Consider the following 26,589-nt stretch of genomic DNA (forward strand, 5'->3'; position numbering starts at 1 on the left):
AGGAATCAGTAAAAATGAAAACATCATCATCATCTAGCCTTATCCCACCCAATTGGCGTCGCCTAGTAAATATGAAAACAGTAAAAAAATTTCTAATCTAATAACTTTTGTTAGGGTGTGTTTGGTTGCACCAAATTTCATGAAATTATATCATCATCTAAGCCTTATCCCAATTAATTGGGGTCAACACCAAATTTCATAAAATATCATGAAATTTTGCCCCAACTTATACTGATTGATCATGAAATGTCATGCAATTTCATAATATTTGATGCAACCAAGTGCACCCTTAACAATAAATAAAAATATAATAAAACAGTGATAGCCTTGTGTTTTTAAGCTAGCATAACCATGTAGTACTACATCTATCTCATTTTGCATAAGCTCTTGAGATTAAGTTGGAAACCTTAATCCTTTGATTTCCCTATTTGTTTCTCCAAGTATAAGATGAGCAAAGAAAACCTGCAGAAAAGGCACATGCATTCGTGAGATTGCAAGTCACATTTAAAGAAGAAAACGTTGGTCTAGAAACTATTGATGCTGAGGCATAAACAGAAACACGGCAAGTGAACAATGGCAGTGAATCTTTCACATGTGAAAAACATTAGCAGGCATCAGAATTCAAGGGAAGTACCAGTCCATAGCCAGTGGCTTCAGTCCGGAGACTAGAACCAGACCAAAAGATCTTAGGTCCTGTAAAACTGCCCTGCATAAGTAAAGCATACCGATGAAATTCTAAAGACAAGATGGCAATACTCACTCTATATGAAAAGTAAAGCAGGCCTACATAAGCAAATGCTAATACTAAACAACGTTGTATACTGGAGGCATTTCATAGTACCATTATTGTGAAAACCCATCTAATGCAGGGGCATTTTCACACCGGGCTCGAGTGGGGTGGCCTGTGGGATGCAGGGGCACACTCGGGGTGGGTGGCCCACAAAACCCATGGATTTGGGGGTCGTGTGAGGCGGAACCCATGGATTTGGGGCCCACGAGGAGGGTTCGGCTGAGGACCTAACCCATGGATTTGGGGCCTAGCTATGAGATAAAGGGATTAATTCACCATGCTCTATCAGTTCGAGCTTTTAGAGCAAGTGGTTAATTGTCCTGCATCACCATCATCATTACAAGATGACAATATCCATTATGCATGAGCATTTGTATTTTCTTCAATAAAGAAGTTCAAAGGAACCAGCAGCAAAGCAACAACACTAGCCCTCAACAAAATACATTCATACTTCTTGACAAAGCCAAGAGAACCCGCATGATTTATGTTTAACACTTGCCTTTTTTAAATATGCAGATCAAAGCATGAATAATTGCCTCAAAGAAAAATATGAGGCAATGTCGGAAAAGGTATTCTAAGAAACACTATCAGCACATCTTATTGTAAAACACAAGATGCAAACTTGGATGGATGAGGAAGTTTTCATGGGTAGATTCACAGTTCTGGCTCTGTATCATTTTCTTGTTGATTCTAGTAATGATGGTAAAACAAATTCTATAACTGGCTCATATCCAGTTTGGAATGCAAAAAATTGACCATGAGGCACTATTTGAACAGCACCGTCTTCCACTTTCAAATAGTCTTTTGCTTGGAAAGTAGGAAACCCCCATTCCAAAGCCTAATCAATGGAGGAAATCTGTCAATCAGATCTGAAATGATGAGCTAATTAAGCTCACAGCTGAATTTTACACAATCGCCGTTGCACTTACTGGCCCTTGCGCTCAATGCAAATATAGTAACTTCCCACCGCTTAACCAACAAGGGGATAGATCGGGATGGTTTCTTTGCCTTCACCAAAGCCCCTTTGCTTTCTGTCCGCTTCTGTCTTTTTAGTGAATTGTGTGAAGACAAATCTAAAGGGGAGTAAAGGTCTTCATTTTGTATATGTTATAATAGCTGGACAACATAACTACACTTCCCTTGGTAGCTTACTGTATATTGATTTTTGCAAATATATTGATAACATAAAATAGCAGAAATACAAGTTCTCCAACGAGATTATGCATTGATTCAGATTGTTTCTACCAGCTATTGTGTTATAAATACCTGAAAATGACCAGCAAGTCGCCTGTATTGTCCAAAAAGGTAGCCCATTTCCCTAGGACCAACACCCATGTCTTCTGCTGGAAGATCCTACAAGGGAAATTACATTAACATGACATTGTAGAGTCAGATGCATATTCTACAGGTTTGTCATCTAAAATACAGAGCAGAAATGCCAAAGACAAATGAGCATCAGCGACCTTTTTTATGTTACCTGATCAGGACCTAGATAACGATACAGCTCATCCATAAAGCTTTGGCAAAACCGCATTATCTGACAACATGAATGACGGATGTAATTATGAATCCAGTTGGGAATCCTAGGCAAGGTTTAAATCCTGGAAATCTTACTACAGAATGTAGTAGACCAATCCCACCAAAAAAAAAAAAAAAAACATCAAAGGAAGCAGCAAATACCTCATTCTCACTTTTGCCTTTGGGATCAAAATCACTTCCTCCCCCGGCACCGCCTAGTTTGTACGGTGATAAAGCATTTTTTAGAGTCTACAAAATGAGCAAGATGGAGCATAGGAAAGTGATTATAAGAGTGAAGTCAGATGTCACCTTGGTATACGTCATCCTAGAGAAGAACCAGTTCCCAGATAAATGCTGCCTGCTGTCACACAACTGCAGCCATCTAACACAACCGCCCAACAGATGCCAACACAGCTCATATGCAAGTTTTGGAATCTGGCGTGTCAACCAAGTGGTCCCACAGTTACTATGCCATGGCCCAAAAAAATGGGCCACCCCACTCACATTGTGGCCCATGCTTTTAAGACAGTTCATTTATTCCGAACATGGCTGGCCTAATGAGCTGACCAGACTCATTTTTGGGCCAGGGCACATTCCCTTAACGAACAGCCCAGATATCACATGTGTGTGCCATGTTGGCAAGCGTGGAGCAACTGGGGCACCTGGAAATGTGCAACTATAAGTAGAATTCCTCCATGAGAAGGAAATACAACAACCGCCAAGAGCGAAGGAGTGCAAAAGGTTAATTGCTGAATTTTCCTTCATGAAAGTCAAGATTTCTCTAGATTGAACGGTTTGCCTGACGCAACAAAAAAATAAAGAGCATGCCAAGCATAAACTGGGCCAAGAGAACAAGGAAGACATGAAATGGAAGGGGACAAATTAATGCAGGACAATTAACCACTTGCTCTAAAAGCTCGAACTGTTAGAGCATGGCGAATTAATCCTTTTATCTCATAGCTCAGGCCCCACATCTCATGGGTTAGGACCTCGGCCGAACCCCCCTCGTGGGCCCCAAATCACATGGGTACTGCCTCACACGGGCCGCCCACCCTGAGTGTGTCTCCGCATCCCACGGGCTACCCCACTCGAGCCTGATGTGAAATGCGCATTAATCACCCCCAGTGAGAAGTCTCAAACACGAGACCTCCCCCGTGGGCCCCACCCACCCTGAGTGTGCCCCTGCATCCCACAGGCGACCTCACTCAAGCCTGGTGTGAAAATGCCCCTGCATTACCAATGATGATCAATTTGAACATTTTCTGATTTTTAATACACTAAAAGTCAAATAATCAAATAATGGAGATTAACATGTCTCACACGCATGCTAGGTTAGAACATGCAGCTACATGAAGAGGTGTGTATGGAGAGGCATATGAGCCTTAGCAAAACTCTACATGTGAAAAGGGTGAAATTCATGAGCAGCAAATAAGAGTTTCAACACGAGGTCATGGGTTTGAGTACCCATTGTGGTGAAATCCCACTATGGTGTGAGTGTGTGGGGGGATGTGAGTGCATGTTAAAAATAATAATAATAATAAGCATATACAATACCTGCTCGAAGCCAAGAAACTTGGCAATGCTTAAGTTCATGGCTGGATGAAAACGAAGGCTGCCCCTACATGGACCTAACACCTGACTGAATTGTACACGGAAACCTCGATTCACATGCGTCTCTCCCTTATCATCAACCCACGGCACTCGGAAGATAATCATCCGTTCAGGTTCTAGCAAGCGCTCCAAAATGTGGATGTACCTGATATATAAAAGCTACCTGTTTTAACCTTTAACCTCCAATATATGAAGGCCTGCTTCATATGTGACAACATATAAGAACCCCGCTAAAAGGAAAAAAGGTGATGTCAAGTGGGCAGCCGATTGTCAAACTTTTGCCAAGCAAACATAAGAATCAAGAATCGGTTCCAAATCTTGATATTTGGCAAAACAGGTCCATAAAGCCGACCCCAAATAGCTGGAACAACTACGATGACGATGATGAATCCTGCTAAAGATACTTGCAGGAGTGGGATTTCTTCATGCGAGATCTGGTCCATACATCAGGTGGGCACAACAGTAAATCCCAGAAATCAAGTTGGTCCACTCATCAGGTGGGTACACCTGCACATCAAATGTGGGCCACTAGTGAGTTCTTGCTTACCGTCCATCTGTTCATACCAACGTGGCCCACTAGATAATCAGACCCAGCATGATTTTTTGGGCAACAGCACAGGCATGGCAAGGCCCACCTGATAAACGGCCCAGACCTTGTATGCCATGGTATCAAGTGCAGGGAGAGTACGATTCTAATCCTACTCTGGCTAGTAGCTGTCACATTTCTCCAAAATTAATAAAAACGCGGTGCCTAGAGAAAAGAGAGGTCCAATATAATTATTGATAAATATCCAATATAACGCACTTCAAGGAAATAACTCACTGATGATTCTTCGCTAACACCGGCTCTAAGGAATGAACCACTTCTTGCATGCATTGTATAAACTCAAGCTCATGAGGATCCCTTCTTAACAGAGCTTCGACAATTGATCCAGCAGTCTTAGACATAAGAGCTTTGAAGTTCCAATTTCAGAAAACATGTCACATTAAGAACAAAAAAAGAACTTTAGTAACAAAATGGCAGATGCTAAACTCAAAAATAGTGCTTGATTTTGATACAACCATTACAGTTCACAATACTTGCATCCAAATTCTAAAATGAAGGAGAACAAAATCGTGAGACGTAAATCTACATAATCTGATAGCACCCCATCAATATAGAGAAAAGGAGCAGCTTGAAAGTTCACAACTCAATAGTCAAAACTAAAGCCACTAAAAAAGACTACATTTGATTTATATTTGTAGCATATCCAGCAGGAGGTAACGATCTATTGACAAACTACACTTGACACACAAACCTCATACGAAAATTATATAAAGTTAAGACTTTTGGCTTTTCAAATTGAGGGCATCCAGTTTAATCAAGAGGAAATGACAATTAACAAATAATAATGATGTTTCTGAAATTTGTATGAAGTTAATACTTTTGGCTCCGCCTTCAAATTGAGGGCATCCAGTTTAATCAAGAGAAAATGACAAACAATAATAATGTTTCCTGGAATTCATAATTGCAAGTTGGAGAGTCTAACCTTCCGGTGTATTACATGTCGCTATTTAAATGCCCAAAATAGGTGATTAATAGATTGGAAAAGCCAAGGAAAGACTTTTATGGCATGGGGCAGAAGACAAACACAAATTTCATCTAATGAAGTGGAAGAAAGTATGCAAGCCATGGGGTCAAAGGGAACGGGTCTTGGAAGTCTGGAGATTATGAATTTGGCCTTATTAGCTAAATGGGTGTGGAGATTTGGGAATGAGGTGGGTTCATTGTGGAGGGAGGTGATAGGAAGGAAATATGGGGTAGATTTTAGAGGAAGGTGGACTAGAGCGTCTTCTTTATATAGGGCATCAAACCTCTGGAGAATGGTGGCATCGTTCGAAAGAAAAGTATGGGAAGGGGTGGGGTTCTGTACTTCTATTTGGGAGATGGGAAGGGCATAAGTTTTTCGAAGGATATTTGAGTGGGGAATCAAAAGCTAATGGATAGATTTCCGTGTTTAGTGGGTATTGCGCTGGATAGAGGAATGCTCGTCAATAAATGTTTCTCGATTCATGGGGAGAACGTTACTTGGGCTCCGCCGTGTAGGAGGCATTTGGATGATGAAGAGTTTGTCGAGCTCTCTAGTTTGCTCCAAATGTTATCGAAAGTCCTTCCGTCTTCCTCAAAAAAGGATTCATTGAAATGGATGCATGACAAGTCTGGAAGATTCATAGTCAAGTCATTTTATAAGTTCTTGAGTGGTGGCATCTTCACAAAAGAGATAAGTCTGACAATGCATATATGGCATTATGGCGCTCCTCCAAAGGTGTTGGCGTTTGCATGGCTAGCAAGCTACAAGAAGGTTCTAACATTGGATAATCTTCAAAAAAGAAAGATGGTTCTCCCAAATGTGCTATCAAAATGTGGGATCAATGGATCAACTTTTCCTTCATTGCTCTTTTGCAAGTAAGGTGTTAGGGGTTTTTCAATCTCTTTGGAGTTGATTGGGTGATCCCAAGCTCAATCGATAGCTTCTTCAATGCGAGGCACGGTGGGGGTAAAGGAAAGGTAGGGATATGTATGGCGCAAGCCATTGCTTGCGGGTATTTGGTGCATATGGTTAGAAAGAAACGATCGTTGTTTCGGAAATTAGCGAAGGAAGGTTCTAGCAATCTTTCAAAAAGCAAAATCTCTAATCAAGGAGTGGGTGTATGCTTCAAAGTTAGTCGAGCAGTTCCCTAAGAGTTTGGTTGAGTTGCAATTTTCTTTTAGAATTGTATTTTCTTTTTTGTTGCTGTTTAGGGTCAAATATTGCATATTAGACCCCAGTTATCACATGGTTTTACATACATGATAATGTTTAACACCCTATTTTAATCATGTTTGTGTTGCAAGGTAAATTTAGGAGCTTGGATTGAAAAAGGATGCTAAAAGCATGAATTTGATGCTCAAGAATCACCAAGGCAAGGGACGGATCCTAGGAGACCGAGATCGAAGAATTTACACGCCAAAGATCCGAGAAAATCAAGTAATTAATGATAAAGAGGCCTGAAAATCGTCCCGAATGCAAGATTACAGGGTTCCCACCATCCATTTGGCTCGAAACTTTATATTTTGCCTGAGGATCATAAATTAACCATACACGTCGAAATTCAACTATTGGATCTTTGTGGAAGTGGCCCAACAGACAGATCAGCCCATAAATCACTGATTTGGGGCCCACCTGATATCTGGATATGCTTCAATTTTGGTCTCAACCCCTCAAATTAGATGACAAAACGGATGGAAGGAGCGGATTTCGCATGAACATCACATTGGACCCCATGTACACTGGTGAGTGTGCATAGATGGTGCACACCCGCACCGTACCGAATCAGAGATCCAGTCAAAGGGTCATTGACCCGATCCTTATCCCGTTTACGCATAGGCAGCGAACGACAGTCCACTAGGACGCGTAGTGAGCCACCACCATTGTCCCGATGGACGATCGGGACCGTCCATTCGATCCGAGGAGGCACCGACCGTACCCATGGTGGCCTTTTGGTCCCATGCACGTGTACACACGCAGATCGTTGTCAAACGCAGGATGAACGGCGGGGTGATTTGATTCAGTGGGCTGCACCAAAACTCGACCAAAACCACCCCTTTCCGACCGAAATCTCGCCAGGAATCCAATGGACTCCAAAAACAACATTGTGGGGCCCACCGAGCATCTCAACGCAAGAACTTTCGCATGTAATGCACATCCGGGAAAAAGGGACTTCCAGGCAGTTGTACGACCATGATCGCAATCGGATCGACGATCCGAACCGTCCAAAAGCTTGGAAAGGGGGTCTTTACCCCAACCATGGAGCCAAATCAAATCATGGAACGATCTTCTGGCCGAAAATTCCATCCAAATGCAAATTGTTTTGCGTTTTCCTGCAAACACGGTTTGCTGCGTAAAAGCTCCCTCCACTGACTCCAGCAGCCATCGCCTCACATGGTTATAAAAGAGAGAGAGGCAGAGACGTGGAAACGCATCCTGGGACGTGAGCAAGGAGGAGAGAAGAGAGAGAGAGAGAGAGAGAGAGAGAGAGCGTGGCCAGCTGGGAGTTTCTTCCTTCTGCTTCGGTTTTTCTTTCCTTTTTATGTCATTTTTCTGAGATTTAGAACATCATGTCTATGATGAACTAAACCTCTTAGCTAGGGCTAAGAGGTGAAGCTTGTAGCGTGATGGGATGTTTTCTACGGCTTTGATTCATATTCATTGAACTCTCTTTGATTATGGTTTGATTAGATGGAATATTCATAGTTTTTAATGGTTGGTTGTGACTTAAATTACAATGGATTTGCGATAGCTTTGAGTATATTTTGTGCATGTATAGAGGTTGTGAGCGTAGGACTCCTGTTGTTCACCATTGTCTCATGGACATGGTTGGATGATGGAACCCTTCCTAACGTTCATAACTCTCTTAGATTGGTTGTGGATTGGTTAAATTCTGTTGTTTGCTTTGTCTCATGGGTATGGTTTTGTGATGGAATCAATTCTAGTTCTCATACCTATCTTCTATTGAAAACTAGATCAAAGGAAGTTCAGATTTGGATTTTAATGAATTATCTTCCAATTGGATGAAGATGGGACTCTGATTCCAGTTGTGTTCTTAAATCAAGCATAGATCTCCTTAATCTCTTCAAGTGGATCCTTGGAAACCCTAGTTTCCCACCTTTGAATTTTACAAGTTTTAGTTTGATAATTCACAATTATTCTCTTAAATTTTCCTGATTTAGATTACATCTTCTTCTAGTTCTAGTTCTGGTTACTTTCAGATTACGTACAAGGTTCAGTCCCTGTGGATTCGACCTTGGTCTTACCAAGATTATTACTACATCACAACCCTATACTTGGGGTGGTGAACAGATGCAGCCTTTTTAATAAAATCATCATCATTAAATTATTATTATTTTTTAAAAGACTAAACCTCAGTATGAACAGCAAATAATTACAATTTCATTATTTCCATTTTTTTTTCAAAGATGAAGTACTCTTATTAGGGCCAAAGGCCAACAGAAAAAACAAAAACAAAACTACAAACAAAACAGAAAACAAAGAAAAACCAAACTATACATTAGACCCCAATGGAGCAACCCCGGAGAATAGAACTGAGGTTGCCCAATCCGCTATATACAAACCCCTCCACCAGCGTGCCATGATCTAAATAGGCAATCACTCGAACTTAGCATCACCCAGAAGATGCTTAAACTCGGTATGTACCAAACCAAAACAGTCTGGAAAATGAGCAATGAATGAAGAGCATATCGATGAATTCCTTATCGCTCATGCAAAGGAGGCCCACATTAGGAAAAACCATCAATCTTTTCTGGAGATTGTCAGTTGTGAGGATCCTATTCCTCCTAGCTAGCCAAGTAAAAGTTGTGATTTTTGGAGGAGCCCCATACATTCAAACAAACGAGTGTGATAGTGATCCGTCCCTAGCTCAGGCCAAGAAAGATGAAAGTATAGTGAGCAAGCCGAAAATCTTCCAAAACTTCCAAGGTGCCAAACTAGAGAATCTTCTGCTCTCAGAGAAAGCGAAATCCCCTGCAAACGAGAAAGTAGGCATAGCAAGTCATTGAATTCAATGTCATTTAAATCCCTCCGACAACAGGGGACCCAAACATCCTAGAGTCTAAAGAGGGGAAACAACTAGCAACAAAAATATTTGCCAGAGGATAGAGACTAGCCAACGTCGAGAAAACCAATCTCAGCGATGAGTCACCACACCAAATATTGTCCCAAAATCTCACCCTAGTTCCTTCCCCCACATAAAAGTTATAGCCTTCGAACACCTTAGGGGCCATTGGCGCCACAACCTTCCACAAAAAGGAGGTTCAATAAAGGGATGATTCTTTTATCCACCAGCCTATGGGGGAAGAGCCATACTTAGCCGCAACAACTTTCCTCCACAAACTAGAGACGCCAAACCTAAAATGTTAAACCCACTTTCCCAACAAGGCCATATTGACAACCTAAAAGCTCTCCCACACACCCCCCCCCCCCCCCCCCCGCGGGTTGGCAAACCTCTTTCCAATTAAAGAGATCAAATTTTCCTTTAGAAACACCTCCCTAGAAGAGAAAATTTCTCCTCAGCTAATCAATCTACTCGATGATTGCCTTAGGGCACCGAAATAAAGACATAAAATAGAGGAGGTGGGAAAGAGATAACTTGATCAAGGTATGCTCACCCTCGAGGGAGAGCAGCTTGCTCTTCTAAGGGCTAAGCTTTCTCTCCAGTCTCTCCACCACCTTATCCCAAAGGTGAGAATCTGGTTTACCCAGACATAAAGGGAGGTCAAGATAAGAAGAAGGCAAGGACCCTACTCGACACCAGAAATTCTCAACAAGGCGAGAGACCTCCTCCACAAGAACATTACTTGAAATTCACTCTTGGAAAGATTAATTACTTAAACCCGAAACAACGTCAAACCATTTGATCGAAGTCTTCAGATTGGACACCATCGAGTCATAGTGTCATCTGCAAACTGGAGATGACTAATCAAATGGGGGAAACTTTGGACTTTGAAACACCTAAAACAACCCATTGCCCCCTAGATAACATTTTGTTAAGGGCTTTTGCTACAATCACAAAGAAGAAATGAGATAAAGGGTCCCCCTACTTAAGGCCCCAGGAAGATTTAGAAAACCAAAAGGGAATTTGTTAATAAGAACTAAGAAAGTAGCTGATGACACACACAACAAATCCAATGCCTCCGTTTATCCCCTAAACCCATCCACTCCATCAAATGATCTAGAAAGGACTAACTAACATGATTATACGCTTTTCCGAGCTCCAATCTACAAATCACTCCCTGATTACCCATTTTATGGCAAGAATCCACACATTCATGGGCAATTATAGTGCTATCGATGATCAGCCTTTCGGAGATAAAAGCACTCTAGAACAATGAAATGAGTTTGGGGAGCATGGTTCTAATCCGTTGACTAAGAACTTCAACAATAATTTTGTACAGACCACCGAGGAAACAAATGGGCCTAAAATTCCTCAAGCAATCCAGACCTACGAACTTAGGAATGAGGGCTAGAAAGGTACAACCTGACTCTTTTGGAAGATAGGCCGGTTCAAAAAAAAAAAATCCTCCAGAATATTCCATTTAATTAATTCCCAAAAAGACTGGGAGAAAGCCAACGGGAAACCATTAGACCCCAGGGCTTTGTCCCTTCATAAATCCCACATAGCCTCCTCCAATTCTTCTAAACAAATGGGCACCTCCAAATTGAGGGCCTCCTCCAAAAAAAAGAGAATTGAAATCTAGATTATCAAGAAAAGGTCTTTCCCAACCCTCATCCGAAAGCAAACCTAACTAAAACTGAATAACAATGCCACAAATAGAACCTTTGTCGAAATATTATTACCGTTAACCATGAGAGAGGAGATGCAATTAGCCAGGGCCTGGGCACCGGCAATCCCATTGAAAATTTTGGAATTTTTATCTCCCTCTTTTAGCCAGATAGCCCACGACCTCTGACGCCATTTAATTTTCTACTCTAATACCCTAGAGCACTAATCAGAAGACAACTTATCTTTGAGAGCTTTATCTTCAGTAGATAGCAGATTGTTTTCCTCCTTGATATCCATATCCTAGATCTCGTTAAGCAAAGAATCCATCTCATGCTGCCTTTTGGTAAAGACCTCCCACTTCCAAGAAGATAATTTTGCCATCAATAGCTTCAACCTTTTTAGTAAGGAAAAGCCCACACAACCCACAACATCAAAGGAGGACCACCACTCAACAAAAGATCTCGAAATCCCTCAGCTTCAAACCAAGCCAACTCAAACCTGAAGAGTTTAGGGCCCCAATTAATCTCCTCAACTTCGAACAAAATAGGACAATGATCAGACACAGGCTTAGGGAGACTCCTTTGGTGAGACAATAGATACTTCTGAACCCACTTCGGAAAAACCCAAAACCTATTAAGGAGGGACATAGCAAGAATAGCCTAGCCATTTGACCAAGAGAACTTAACACCCCCATCAGGGGATGTCCACCAGCTCATGCTTTAAAACTCAATCAGAGAAACCATGTGTGCTGCTAGACACCCTTATACCATGCGACTTCTCATGAAGAAAACAAACGACATTCAAGTCGCCCCTAATACACCAAGGGAGATGCCATTTGTTGAAAACCAACAACAGCACCTCCCAAAAAGAAAGACGGAGGCCGGTAAGGACCGTAAACACCCAGGAACGGCCATTTAAACCCAGGAAGATACCTTCCAGAAGACAACATTGACTGAGAAAAGACCGATCCAACTATCCTCCTTACACCAGAGGGCTGGATTCCACATTAATAAAATACCACCCACCGACCCAATGGAATCAAGGGCCTCCAAAGCCACCATATCAGCCCAATAACTGAAATTCAATTTGCATGCTTCAAAGTAAATACTAATAATAGTAGCAGTAGCAGTAGTAGTAGTAGTAGTAATAACAGAAATTTCAGTTCAACTGAAAAGTGCATACAAATGCAACCGTATAGTCCATATTGTCATTTTTATCCAACCAAACTGATAAGGAAAATACAGCATTTCACAAAAGTTGATGTACAACGAATAATCAACGAATCACCAAAGTTCTAGAGACATGGGTAATTAATATAGACCATAGTTACCAAAAGTATAAGCAAATGTTGGAGCAGGAGGAGAAAAGTATAGAAATAAGCCATTTTATTATTCAAAGCATCTAATAACCACAAGATACAGATGCGGGCACAGCACGCCAGCTCCCTAAGTAGAAGATTCACGCAATTATGATATAGACAGTGATAAGTATTAACATAGACGCCCGCATGCGAAATGGTTATCAATTTTTTATCAGCAACTATAAAAATAAAATAAAAAATCTCCCAAAAGGGAAGGACAATAGAATATCCATCAAGGCAATGGCCAAGAGATACCTATCCAAAGGGAAGATCTATGGACCCCTGACCAGAGAATCAGCAATACAATTACCTTCTCTAGGAATCTTCTTATAACCTATTTCTGTTGAACAAGAATGCATTCTTAATTCATTGGAAATGAAAGCAACTTCCAAGACCGGTGAGAGAGAGAGAGAGAGAGAGACAGAGAGAGCAACTTCCAAGGAGACGGACATTTTGTGGAGGCCCAAGCAATTGCATTATGAGAACACCTCCACAATCAAAGAACCCACCCACTCGTCTTGTAAATAGCTCTACACCAGTTTTGACGGCCAAAGGTTCTGCTCAATTGGAGGCTCCTACCCCAACCAGGCACAAGAATGTGAACAAGATGGAATGGAGCTCATCCCTAGGACTGAGGTTCCCATCCCCACCGAGCATGAGAATGTGAAGAAGCTTGAATTGGCCCCTATACTGGATGAGACAAGGTTGCCAACCAACCTATCATCAATACCAAAGTTTTCACCGGTCCATAGAGGGCACACGTTATTACAAGGCTGATGGCAGCCTTCAATAACTTTCTTCCAATTGTGGAGAAGACTGGAAACGGAAGTGCTATAGAACTCACTTGAGGAGCAACCCCGAGTTGCGAAGGATCTTTTAACTGAGGCGAGGATCTTAAGATGGGAATATGGATTACCTTCGAAGATTTGTCTGTTCTCCATAAAACCCAGAATGATCACCATCAAGAGCATCCTCCAAAGGATCTTGCCTCCGGACCTAAAAGGACAACAACGTTCCACCATTCATGAGCTCCCCTATCAATCCCAGCAAAATCCAATCAATTTCAGAAAGTTCGAAGAAGCCAAATCAGATCATCCCAGCCATATTGCACCAAATAAAGAGATGGTCTGCCAGACCGCTACTTACACTTCTACTTCAAACACATGACACAAATATTGGCTAGGAATCAAATCCTTTTTTTTCTATAGACTAATCTTGATGCCGTAGCGTAGACACCCCACCTGATGCAACCGTTTGGGCTAATTAACCCAACCACCTTTATAAAGGGTCTTGCTTGCATTGATCCCAATCCTCATCTTGCAGAATTTAGCTAAGTACCAATTATACAAGCCCTAGCCCAATTTTAGCCCCAAAACCTCACCAAAAAATCCCTTTAAACCCAAGGTATCGAACCCGAGTCAATCTGGGATGTGTTGGGCCAAGCTTGGCCCAAGTTTGGAAGCCCATGCCCCATAATTTTTTAGAAGTATACCCTGTATGCAAAGAAACTCTCTGCACTTTATGAAGTTTTCAATGAAAAATGTGTCCCTGTTTGCAGAGAAACTTTCCCCGCACCTAGGGTCAATAGACTCAACACCCAAGTTTCACAAGCTCCAACTTCAAGCTCTAATTCCTTGGACTTCCCATATCCGATCCCCTTCATTTATCGGTCCATTTTGAAGCCCATTGACGCAGGACGTGAATTTAAATATGATATGCAAGATTTCAGGCTTAGATCACACCAATTCAGAAACAATCACACAAATTCCACATCCCACATGAAAATCCAAACATTCAATTAAAGGGGAATCTATGCGGGTCCAAGCCGACACAGACTAGGACTGGACCAATAAAATTATAAGCCAAACGATGTCAAAGGGAAATAAAATCAACTACTCATGCATAAAAATCAGTCCTTAATCCAAGGGATTCCCTAATTTCAATTCAAGGAACCCTAAGGTAATAAAAAGGGGCAAATCAATTAGGGATCATGTAATATAGGGTTACGATTCATGAAAAAACGGCTATGAGAGGATAAAAGAGGATAAAAACCTGAGCCAAAAGATGATCCCGTGCGTAAAGAGCAACAATGGCCCAGACGGACGTACGTGTGATCCCGGCCGCACGTGTGTGGGGCCCACTATTCAAAAAAAAGGCCACCTTGGCCTTGGTCAGCCAGGGATGGACTCCAAAACCCTCAAATCTCAGCTCGATCCGATGTACGGTTTGTGCGTGGTGCTCCGCCGAAGTTTCAGCTCGCCTGCGGGCCGAAATCTGGAAACCTACTGCAACGAAGAAATCTGATGCAACAAAAGGACAAATTCGAAGTACGGATGGCGAGGGAAGATGGAAAAAAAAGATGATGGAAGACGGGGGTGAATTGGGATCGATGTGACTTCGCACCACGGTAGTTAGCCCTTCGAAAAGGGAGGGCTTCGCACCCACTTTTGAATTCTTCCACAACTCACGAAGAGAGCAGAAAAATAAAGCAGGAATTTTTTTATTAACTTCAATGACTGAAAAGAACTACAAGGGGTGCCTATTTATAGGGAAAACCCTATACCCAAAAACTCGCACCATGTGCGACACCTATTACTTGGCGATGAAGTAAACTAAAATAAAAACCAAACAAGAAAATCTAAAGCGTTCACGATGTTCTAAATAATAACAATAAGCAAAACCTAAAATATAAAACCAATCCGACAAGTGGGCCACGATCATGAGATCCCATGGTGGGCTTTTCTTGACTATCGGGCCACTTTTCTGAACCAAAACTTGTCTTCTAGCTAGGAGGCCCTCCCTGGACGTCATCATCGAGCCAGATCGATGGTGGGGTCCTCCTTCTGCGTACGTACGTGCGTAGGGGTGGTGGTGTGCAGGCGTGCGTGTGCACGATGTCCTCATCACCCATCAAATCAGCTTTCTAAGGAGCCTAACTAAGGCTCAATCTGATATCAAGATCAGATCAAAAAAGTGAAAGTTCACGGAAATCAATTGATTGTTGTAGAGCATAAAGTTGACTCGACTTGCTGACCCCATCTCTCTAACCCCAAATCTTTCCAACATAGATCACCCAGATCCAATGCCTAGGTGCTGAGATCTAATCGAAAAATCAGCAGGTAAGCAGGCTGATTTACATGCAGGAAACAATGTGGAAAATGACCAATATGTCCTTGCATGGAAATTAAAATTAAACTTTTTTTTTAAAAAAAAAAAAACTATTTTTATTTGACCCTTTGACTCATTTTTTTTTTTTTACCAAAAACCCTTAGGAACCTTAGTTTGACCCTAATCTATCATATTTTTACAGAACTAACCGCTAACTTCCTTGGATGGTGAAATCCCAATTTTACACCTCTCAAAATCTATGATCTTTCCAAGTGGCTAAATCCCATCCATTCAATCCCAAATCCTCTAAAAAGCCTCCTAGAACTTCCCTTAAGCCCAATTGCACCTCAATGCTCTACACTTTACTCCAAACCACCTAATCAAAACTCCATATAATACCACTTATCAATCATCTACGAATTGTACTACTCTCTAGAAAACACATCGCTTTGTCCCTAATTGCAGCCTTACCCCCTTACATCCTCTATAAATAGAGGCCCCTTTCTCCATGAGAGGGGTCTTGCCGAATGAGAATTCAAGTCATACAACCCTATAGCCATACTTCAACAAGATTCTGCAACAATTCAAGGAAGAAAGAACTTGGAACAACAGAGAAAAGGGGGAATTATGGGCTACAAGGAAGGAAGTTTCCGAAATCTTCCCTTTAGAGGCCAAGGTGCACAGCTCTACTCCTTGGAGCCATGAGTTATGGGCTTCTATAACCTCTTAGGGCCAGTTTGGGTAGCTGGCTTAATCGGTATTACGGTGGATGGAATTCTCTAATCCCTGATGTGACGGATGGAGTGGTGTTTGGATGGCGTCTGTCTCTCGGCGTATTAAGAGGGATTGGCACGTGCGATGGAGTCGGTGGGATTTTGAAATCCCACCGAGATACGCGGCTTATCGATTTAAGATGTTTTTTCCTGTACTGGGGCCCACAGCGAATGTATGGGGCTTATCCACGCCGTCCATCTGTTTTTCCAGCTAATTTGAGGCATTGAGTCGAAACTTGAAGCATATCAAAAGCTCTACTGGACCATACCATAGGAAAGAGTGGGAATAATGATTCCCATCCTTGAATTCTTCCTAGGACCCACGGTGCGATTTATTTGTCATCCAAAGTGTTCATAAGATCTCAAAGACATAAAAGAAGGGAAAATTAAATAAATATCAGATAGATCAAAACCTTCTGTATCCCGAAAAAAAAAATTCAATGGGAGAAGTTCAATTCATACTGTTTCCTGTGGTGTGGTCCACTTGAACTTTGGGTGTGCTTTAATTTTGGGCTGAACACATAAAATTATCTAATAAAATGGATGGACAGAGCGGATAAAAGATATAAATCACAGTGGGTCCCACATAGTTATTCGTACAATGGGTGAAGTTGCAAGGAGTGATGCCGTTTCCGATATCCCACGTAACCCAAACAGTTCACCGGCGGCACATGGGATAGAGGTGTACACCATATGCAACCGACAATCCACTGCAAGTCATAAATGATGGGATGGCCGTAATTCCATCCCATGTAATCCACCGTAATTCACGCGGCCAAACAAGCCCTTAGGGGTGAAGTATTCGCAAGTTCTTCCTCCTCCCAATTCCCTAAAAGAGATTGAACAAGACGACCCTCCTTGGCAAACCCCGTGCTTTTCATCAAGGAGATCAAGTTCAAGTTCAAGCATACTTCAATTTGAAGAGCAAGACAATAATCAGAGGACAATGAGGATCACTGTTGTGCCACATCCCTCCCTTTCTCCATATTCCTTCTATCCCGTTCTCACTTTTTTTTCTTTTTTCTTTTAAGCCAAATCAATTGCTTATTGAAATTCCAGTTTTTTTTTATCTAAATTGATGCAGACACAAGCGCATTCAAGGTGTACCAACGAAGAAAGCGCCAACCACAAGTGCCGTCCTTGTGGATAGGCGACTATTGAGGAGCTGAAGACCTTTCACATGTGATTGGACATATAGAAGACCCCACTTAGGGAAGACACATGTGAAGGAAGATTGGAGAAAGAAGACCGAGCGCCCAAACTTTCCCATACTAATGTTATTTGCGCGTTTTTGACTTAGTTAGGGGTCTTTTAGTAATTTTATATCTTTATTTGCTTATCCTAAGGGTATTTTAGTAATTTTATATCTTTATTTGCTTATTTAAGTGGGCTAAAGCCCTAAACTCGAATTTTTAAAACTATTGATTAATGAAAAGCAAACCCTTTGCTTGCCTCCTTCCTCTCTTCTCTCTAATGGTGCTTCTTCTCTTCCCTTGATCTTCTTCTTCTAATTTCTTCTTGTGCCCCTCCAACTTCTTCAAGGTAATAATTTTCTTCCTTCTATTTTCTCAATTATAATGATTACTGTTAGAATTTTAGATCATTAATTCCTTTTATTTCCGCTGTTTAATTGTGTCCATGAGCATGCATCATAATTAGGGTTGTCCTGCGTCAAATTTGGTATCAAAGCCTAGGCTTGCATGGTTTTTGTCTAGATCGAGTTATCAAATTAGGGTTTTGATTTTTAGGTTTAACTTGGGAAAGTTCCAGGTTTAGAAAGTTTTCAATTTTAGAAACTTTCCAATTTTAGAAAGTTCCTAATCTAGAAAATTTTCATATTTGAGTTGTTTCCTGTTTCAACTTAATTGTGTCAGCTCATAGTAGTTTTGCATTCATCGCATTCATCTTGAAAGTCATAACACCTAGTAGTCTAGTTAGGTAGAGTTTGGTTCAAGTCTTCATTGTATGCCCACGAGAAGAGGTAGAGGTTTCGAACTTCAACCTACCATGAATAACGAGCAGTTATCTGAGCAACTTGCTCAATTGATGCAAAAGATAACCGCCCCAGAAGCGGGTCAAAGGCGTGAGTTTGCCCGCCTTGAGAACCAAATTACCACTACCATGACTAAGGTGGAGCAACTAGAGGCGTCCCAAAAGGAAAATCTCGATGTAGGGGAAGATGCGCACTCCCAAGTGGAAGGAATCATTGAAGAACGCGCTGCCACATATGGTGGTAGTGAGGATAGAGATCGTGATAACGGTCGTGGTGTGGTGCGAGAGGCACGAGCCATATGTGGTCATCAAGACCGCTATGATCCAGATGAGCGTGCGATGAAGAGTGTGAGAGTTGAGGCCCCGAGTTTTGATGGGCGCTTGGATCCCAAGGCGTTCCTTAACTGGGTTGCTGACATGGACCAATACTTTGAGTGGTATAGCATGTCGGAAAACCGTCAAATGCGGTTTGCTAAGATGAAGCTTGTGGGTCAAGCCAAGCTCTTCTGGACCAACACCGAGCGTAGGATAGAGAGAGTTGGTAGAGCCCCTATCACACATTGGTATGAGATGAAAGAAAAGTTGAAGGAGAAGTACCTTCCTCTCTCATACCGTCAGAAGCTCCTTGACTAATGGCAATCCTTATGCCAAGGGTCAATGTCTGCCGCTGACTACATCGCTAAATTTGAAGAGTATGTGATGCGATGTGATATCCGAGAAGACCCTCTAGTAACGCTCTCGAGTTTCAAGACAGGCCTTTGTGCGGATCTTCAGCGCGAGCTTATTACTCGACCCTTAACGGACTTAGATGAAGCATATCAAGTCGTGCAGGAGTTAGAGCAATATCTGAAGGCTCCTGTCATTCGTCGTTTTGAGTCCCGAGACTCCAGTACTAGATCTAGTTCCCAAGGAACTAAACCTAATATTAGTAGTCAACCTAGGGCACAGGCGACCATTCCGCCTAGGCCTAGGGAGGACAAGGGTAAAGGGTTCTTGGTGCCGGTCCTAGTAACATGAGCCAAGTGAGGTGCTATAAGTGTAGCAACCTTGGCCACATGTCTAATCAGTGTCCTACGAAGAGCCGTGGGAGAGCCTTAGTTATAAGCGAGTCCCACGAGGGTGGACATGAACAGGGTGATTATGAAGTTGAAGAGTATCACCCTGAAGGAGGACTTACTGATGAAGAAAAAGTGGATGGAGAAGCAACGCTTGCAGTAGTCAGGCATGTGTTAGCTCAGTCTAGAAGTAGTGCTGACTGGCGTCGAAGCACTATCTTCTACACTATTGCCAAGTGTGGTGAAAAGAATTGTAAGGTGATAGTGGACAGTGGAAGTTGTCAGAATGTGATTTCCACTAGCACCTTAGATCGCTTAAAACTGAAATCCACACCTCATCCAGACCCGTATAAAGTTTCTTGGGTTGACAAGACATCCCTACCTGTCACCCAGCAATGTCTAGTCCCCATCGAGTTTGGGTCATACAAAGAGTCTCTGTGGTGTGATGTTTTACCTATGGACATGGGACATGTTATCCTAGGTAGACCGTGGCTATTCGATAATAATGTCACGATCTTTGGCCGTTCGAATGCGTGTACTTTTATGTATAATGGTAAAAAGATCAAACTTAATCCCATGCCACCTAAGAATACACTAGGGAAGAAGAAGGATGAGAAGGCAAGTGAGCCTAGAGAAGTGGGGAAATCCAAACCTAAGTCTTTACATATAATCAGCGCAAGAGAGTTTGAAAAAGAGGCTAAGGAGGATTTTATGGTGTATGCCCTTGTGGCTAGAGAAATTACACCTGAGGTTCCATCAGAGTTGCCCCGTGAGGTGACCTCAGTCCTGAAGGAATACAGTGATGTATTTCCTGAAGACTTACCAAATGAGTTGCCACCTATGAGGGACATACAGCATGCCATTGATCTTGTCCCAGGGTCTACTCTACCGAACCTTCCTCACTACAGGATGAACCCTGCAACGCATGCAGAGTTGAGGAAGCAAGTTGATGAGCTTCTGCAAAAGGATTTCATCCAAGAGAGTATGAGCCCGTGTGTCGTGCCTGCATTGTTGACGCAAAGAGAGACGGCACGTGGCGCATGTGTGTGGACAGCCGTGTCATAAACAAAATTACTGTCAAGTATAGGTTCCCTATACCTAGACTTGATGATATGCTTGACATGATGGCCAGGTCCACTATATTCTCTAAGATAGACTTCAAGAGTGGATATCACCGAATCCGTATACGCCCAGGAGATGAGTGGAAGACGGCGTTTAAAACGAAAGATGGGCTGTATGAGTGGTTGGTCATGCCCTTCGGCTTGACTAACGCACCCAGTACTTTCATGCGGGTGATGACACAAGCTTTGAGGCCGTTCATGGAAAAATTCCTAGTGGTGTACTTTGACGATATTCTTATTTATAGTACCACTAAGGAATCACACCTTGAACATTTAAAGAAAGTCTGTAGTGTCCTTAGGAAGGAAAAGTTGTACGCTAATCTTAAGAAACGTGCATTCATGTCTAGCTAAGTTGTGTTCTTAGGATTTATAGTGTCATCTGAAGGGATGCGCGCAGACCCTGAAAAAGTCAGGGCCATAGTTGAGTGGCCAGAACCAAGGAACATTCATGAGATGCGAAGTTTTCACGGCCTAGCAACTTTTTATCGTCGGTTCATTAGGGGTTTTAGCACGATCATGGCTCCCATTACCGAGTGCATGAAAAAGGGAGAGTTCGTGTGGTCTAAAGCCACCGTCAAGGCTTTTAAAGAAATTAAGGGCAAGATGGTGGAAGCTCCTGTCATGCGTCTACCTGACTTTTCTAAAGTCTTTGTAGTAGCGTGCGATGCGTCTGGTGTCGGTATAGGTGGAGTGTTGAGTCAAGAAGGACACCCAGTGGCCTATTTCAGTGAGAAACTGAATGAGGCAAAACAAAAATACTCCACTTACGACAAAGAATTTTATGCGGTAGTGCAATCCCTGAGACATTGGCAACACTACCTCCTACCGCAAGAATTCGTTTTGTTTTCTGACCATGAGGCTTTGAGATATTTGCATTCTCAGAAGAAACTCAACCCAAGGCATGCCAAGTGGGTAGCGTTTCTTCAGGAATATTCGTTTGTTTTGAAACACAAAGCCGGGGTTGAAAACAAACCAGCGGATGCCCTTAGTAGGAGAGTGGCGTTGCTCAACTCCTTGAGTGTAGAGGTAGTCGGATTTGAGCAACTGAAAGATGAATACCCCATATGTCCTGATTTTGGGGGTACTTACGCGTCGCTCTCTAGTGACTAGCATATTATGGGTGAATATGTTCTTAAAGATGGCTTTATTTTCAAGGGAGACGGACTTTGTATTCCCCGTATGTCCCTTCGTGAATTCCTCATCTGGGAGCTTCATTCAGGAGGGATAGCTGGCCATTTTGGTCGTGATAAGACCATTGCCCTCGTGGAAGATCATTTCTATTGGAAGATCATTTCTATTGGCCAAGCCTCAAGCGAAACGTAGCTAAAGTTTTAGGGCAGTGTCGAACATGTCAGCTGGGAAAGCAAAGAAAGCAAAATACCAGGCTGTACACGCCATTGCCAGTGCCACATGCTCCGTGGCAGGACATTAGTATGGACTTCGTGCTCGGGCTTCCCAAGACTATAAAAAAGCACGATTCCATTTTTGTCATTGTGGACCGTTTTTCTAAAATGGCGCATTTCCTCCCATGTTCGAAAACGTCAGATGCGTCTCATGTTGCTCATCTCTTTTTTGATGGTGTGGTGCGTCTCCATGGGTTACCTAAAACCATAGTGTCTGATCGTGATGTTCGATTTACTAGCTATTTTTGGAAGACACTGTGGCACATTATGGGAACTCGTTTGCAATTTTCTACTGCTTACCACCCACAAACATATGGTCAAATTGAAGTGGTAAACCGTAGCCTTGGAAATCTTCTACGTTGTCTAGTGGGTGAACATGTTAAGACTTGGGACCTAATTTTACCAACTGCTGAACTTGCTTATAATGGGTCAGTTAATAGATCTACAGGGTTGAGTCCTTTTGAAATTGTAAGTGGTTATAAACCTAAAATGCCCATAGATCTCTTACCTACGTCTGTTACCCAAAGGTCTTATGAGTCAGCCGATGCATTCGCACGCCATATTCATGATTTACATACACATATTAGACAACGGTTAAATAAGAGCAATAATGATTATAAAGTTTCAGCTGATTCTCATCGTAGAGTGCAAGAATTTCAAGAAGGAGACTATGTAATGGTGCGAATAAGGCCAGAGCGATTCTCTCAAGAATCTGCAAAGAAATTACAAGCGTATAGTGCTGGACCATTTAAGATATTACAAAAGGTTGGGTCCAACGCGTATCGGGTTGACCTTCCACCTGAAATGAGCATTAATCCAACTTTTAATGTGGAAGATCTAGTCCGTGCCCATACTCCCATTGTTGATACATCGTCCCTTTCATGGCCTTTTTCTGAGTTTACTACCCAACCCCTTCCACTCCTTCCTCCACCCATTACCCATAAAGAAGCAATTAAAGAAATCTTGGATGACGAGATAGTATCCACGAGAGATAGGGGTTTCCAAAGGTATCTTGTCAAGTGGAAGAACAAACCATCGTCTGAATCTACATGGCTGTCGGGCGACGCATTGCAGGGTATTGATCCAGATCTACTCGAGCGCTACAAAAGTTTCAACTCGTCGGAGTCGAGTTTTTCTCGCCCGAGGGGAATTGATGCGGACACAAGCGCATTCAAGGTGTACCAACGAAGAAAGCGCCAACCACAAGTGTCGTCCTTGTGGATAGGCGACTATTGAGGAGCTAAAGACCTTTCACATGTGATTGGACATATAGAAGACCCAACTTAGGGAAGACACATGTAAAGGAAGATTGGTGAAAGCAGACCGAGCGCCCAAACTTTCCCATACTTATGTTATTTGCGCGTTTTTGACTTAGTTAGGGGTCTTTTAGTAATTTTATATCTTTATTTGCTTCTTCTTCAAGGTAATAATTTTCTTCCTTCTATTTTCCAGTTTTGGCTAATCCTTCTTCGATCAAAATCTTGAGAACCGATCAAAACCCTAAACTCCTAAATTCTCAAATCCCTAATCCGAGAAACTTCTTGGTTCTTCGGACTAGTGATCTTCGTTGATCGATTGGGTGTGACCATGCAAGATCGGGAGGTCTCATCCCTCGCCGGATCCAACCTAAGTAGTAATTGAATTCCATAATCCATGGTTGTGGTGATGGCCCGCTCCATTGCATGTTTCCTTTATGATGATTACTGTTAAAATTTTAGATCATTTATTCCTTTTATTTCCACTATTTAATTGTGTCCATGAGCATGCATCATAATTAGGGTTGTCCTGCGTCATAAATCCTCCAAGAATAGAGACCGCATTCACATGGTTGGAGAAGGGTGCCTAACCCCTTCTCCATGATAGAGCTTCTTACTCACAGCCTTCGTGTGAAGACCTTAACAGAGTCAATTCGAGAGTTAAGGGGGTCATTCCTCTGGACTTTGGATAACGCAACAAGGATTCTAGCTATCCTAGAATTGGATAACACAATTTTAATTGGCTAGTGGTGACACAAAAAATCAGGACTCGTTCCATCAACACTTGGTACACAAAAAAATGGGCATCGAAAGTTGTAACTAAAAACCATATTAAATGCTCTGTGACTAGATTAGTTGTAAACTTTCTTCAATTGTGACGAGCAGCATTCTTGCTTAAAAGGCATTCCAATTTTACAACCAATGAATGAGTTCTCTACCAATGACTCTTTCCTGCTTCATAGTTTAGGTATTTTAGTTAATCCATTCCCTAAGGCAAAAATATGTGAGGTATGCATCTAAGAAGTTAAGACTCTACCCAGCAGCAACCCAAAAGGAATCAAGCACACAATCCAGGCCACCAGAATAGACTAGGATACAACAAACCAATGACAGGTGAAGCATAGGATAGATGCTTATGATTGCTAAAAGAATTTCACACACACATTTACAACTGCATAAAAGAAGATTGCAAAAGGGCATAAGCATATCATACTCGCTGTTGAGTCGCAATTTGCAAAGAAAGAAACTGCACCGAACACAGGACCTGCATATTAGAACATGGTACTAACCTTTTACATAAATGGGCCTATCCACCGTGGATAAAATTTTGTCCTTCGAGGCCATTTGGAGCCGAAGAGCCTCTTTGTGTAGCAGACTGTTGTTATGTTCTTCCAGCGCGCTCATCTGCATATTCCTACTGCCTTCATTCCCATAAGGATTTCTCCTGTGCTTCCGGCCGTAGTCCTTGCAAACTGAGCAGAAGATCCTCGTTGTCCCATCAGCAACGTGCTCAACAAAGGCCCATTTGTAGGTATCGGCCCACTCCTCCCTCCATTTTTTCACCACTTTCTTCTTCCTTTTCGTTTGTTGAAGCTTCGTCAGCTCTTGCTCTTCGTTCGGGTGGTGAGAATCCAAAAGCATCTGCTTATGCTCTTCCTGTTCTTCGGCATTGGTTTCTTGGGGGGCACCCACGAGCGGTGTGTTGGCGAATGAGGGGTCATCATCTCCATGCCCAATCTCCAAATCGATTTCTTCACCGATTTCCCGCACCACCAGGTGATGCCGCTGAGCCTGCCGAATCAGATTGATGTCGTCCATTGCAGAATTCATCTCTGACGGCCTGCCTGATATCATCATTCAGTCCAATCTCACCCAAACCTTAAATTTCCCGATTTTCTCCACCTATTCTCACCTGACATATTTCTCTAAATCTCAAACTCTTCTGATTCCGATCAAAATTTACAAATCAAAACAATAGCAATAATGATAGAACAAAAATTACCCAACTCAATCCCTCCCCGATATCAAAATTCAGCCTCTTGAACTCACCCACACCTCAAATCTCTCCCTTTCATAGTCTAAACTTGAAAAGGCAATTGACAGCCGGGCCAACCACTCCACACAATCCAAATAACAAAAGTCCAGAAATTTCAACTCAAAATCAAAAAATAACAAAAACCCACTTCAACAACAATCTTACGAACAAAACCAAACTGCCCGACCACCAAAATTAAGACCGAAAACAACCTCCCAAAATTCACCAAACCTTCATCTAACCATGCAAACCTCCATTTCTAAACCCACCCATTTTGCTCAACCAATTGTCACTTCAAAGTTGTACTCTTTCCTGTTCTGTCCAAACCATCATCAGATTACATAAACCAAATCCACCCAAAAAATCAAGCCCAACTTTCTTCGAGCTAAGAAAATAACCAGAAATCAGAGAATTGAACCGAAGGAAAAATCAGGATTTTCGAGAAAACCCATCAAAAAAAACATCAAAAGAATCATCACTGAAATCAAGAACAATAACAAAATCATACCTTCGAATTGTGGAGAAATGAGAGAAAAGGCCCGGGTTCAAGTTACAGTTGTTCATGTAGTCTGTAAAACGTCCCTCTCTTTTAAAATTCTCATTTATTTCTTCTGATGGGTCTTCTTTTCTATGCATGAAACATGACTGAGATTTTGCAGAAAGGGTTTTGTAGAAGAATCAAAGCTCTCTCTCTGAAAAAACAGGTCGAGTAGATAAAAAGGGGAGCGTTTGGTGTGATAAATCCTACCAAATCGCATTTATTTGGGTTCGAAAAGACTCAATGATGAAAATTTAAGAAAGGGGTGTGGAATTGGGAAAAGAATATATGAGAAAGAAAGACCAAAATCATGGGGCTACGATCTTGTGTTGATCCAATGATGCCCCTTTGTTACCACTTAAATTACGAAAATACCCATTTACTGGGAGAAGTAGACGAGGGCATTTTGGACATTAGCACCGTTTGGTTTTTACCTCTGCGGAAATGGGGTTAGCGGAGCCCACGGTTCGATGATCCAAACGGATGATGTCGTCAGCCTCGTTGCCGATGTCCCGTGCATCAAGAAAACCCCTATGAAGGTGGCCAACGAATAGATAGTTGAGAGTGAAAATAAAGCAACGGTTCACATCCAACCAAAGAAAAGTGAAATATTGCGTAGATATGATATCTTGATCTAGCCTATTTTATGGTGCGGGAGTGCCAACGGTTTGGATCATGTAACAGTGGCCCTCGAAGCTAAAACCCGAAC

At 42.1% G+C, this 26,589-nt stretch overlaps 1 protein-coding gene across 5 annotated transcripts in view; it reads right to left on the bottom strand.

Annotated features, from left to right (window-relative positions):
* Window positions 1–26,247, bottom strand: part of LOC131222827 (uncharacterized) — a 45,372-nt gene extending 19,125 nt beyond the window's left edge. The window contains exons 1-9 of one of the 5 annotated variants that reach the window (XM_058218031.1): window positions 25,851–26,247; window positions 24,597–25,654; window positions 4,743–4,872; window positions 3,863–4,064; window positions 2,471–2,557; window positions 2,268–2,327; window positions 2,057–2,143; window positions 635–706; window positions 407–462 (exon numbers count right to left, since the gene is read on the bottom strand). In XM_058218031.1, the coding sequence (XP_058074014.1) occupies window positions 407–462; window positions 635–706; window positions 2,057–2,143; window positions 2,268–2,327; window positions 2,471–2,557; window positions 3,863–4,064; window positions 4,743–4,872; window positions 24,597–25,164 (1,262 nt within the window). In that variant the 5' untranslated portion in view covers window positions 25,165–25,654; window positions 25,851–26,247. Of the gene's footprint in view, window positions 1–406; window positions 463–634; window positions 707–2,056; window positions 2,144–2,267; window positions 2,328–2,470; window positions 2,558–3,862; window positions 4,065–4,742; window positions 4,873–24,596; window positions 25,813–25,850 lie in introns of those variants that run through there. The other 4 variants (XM_058218032.1, XM_058218030.1, XR_009160196.1 and 1 more) reach the window with 4 other exon arrangements.
* Between the last annotated feature and the right edge of the window lie 342 nt (window positions 26,248–26,589).

The sequence above is a fragment of the Magnolia sinica genome, chromosome 13 (assembly GCF_029962835.1).
Source record: "Magnolia sinica isolate HGM2019 chromosome 13, MsV1, whole genome shotgun sequence".
In the NCBI taxonomy this organism is placed as follows: domain Eukaryota; kingdom Viridiplantae; phylum Streptophyta; class Magnoliopsida; order Magnoliales; family Magnoliaceae; genus Magnolia; species Magnolia sinica.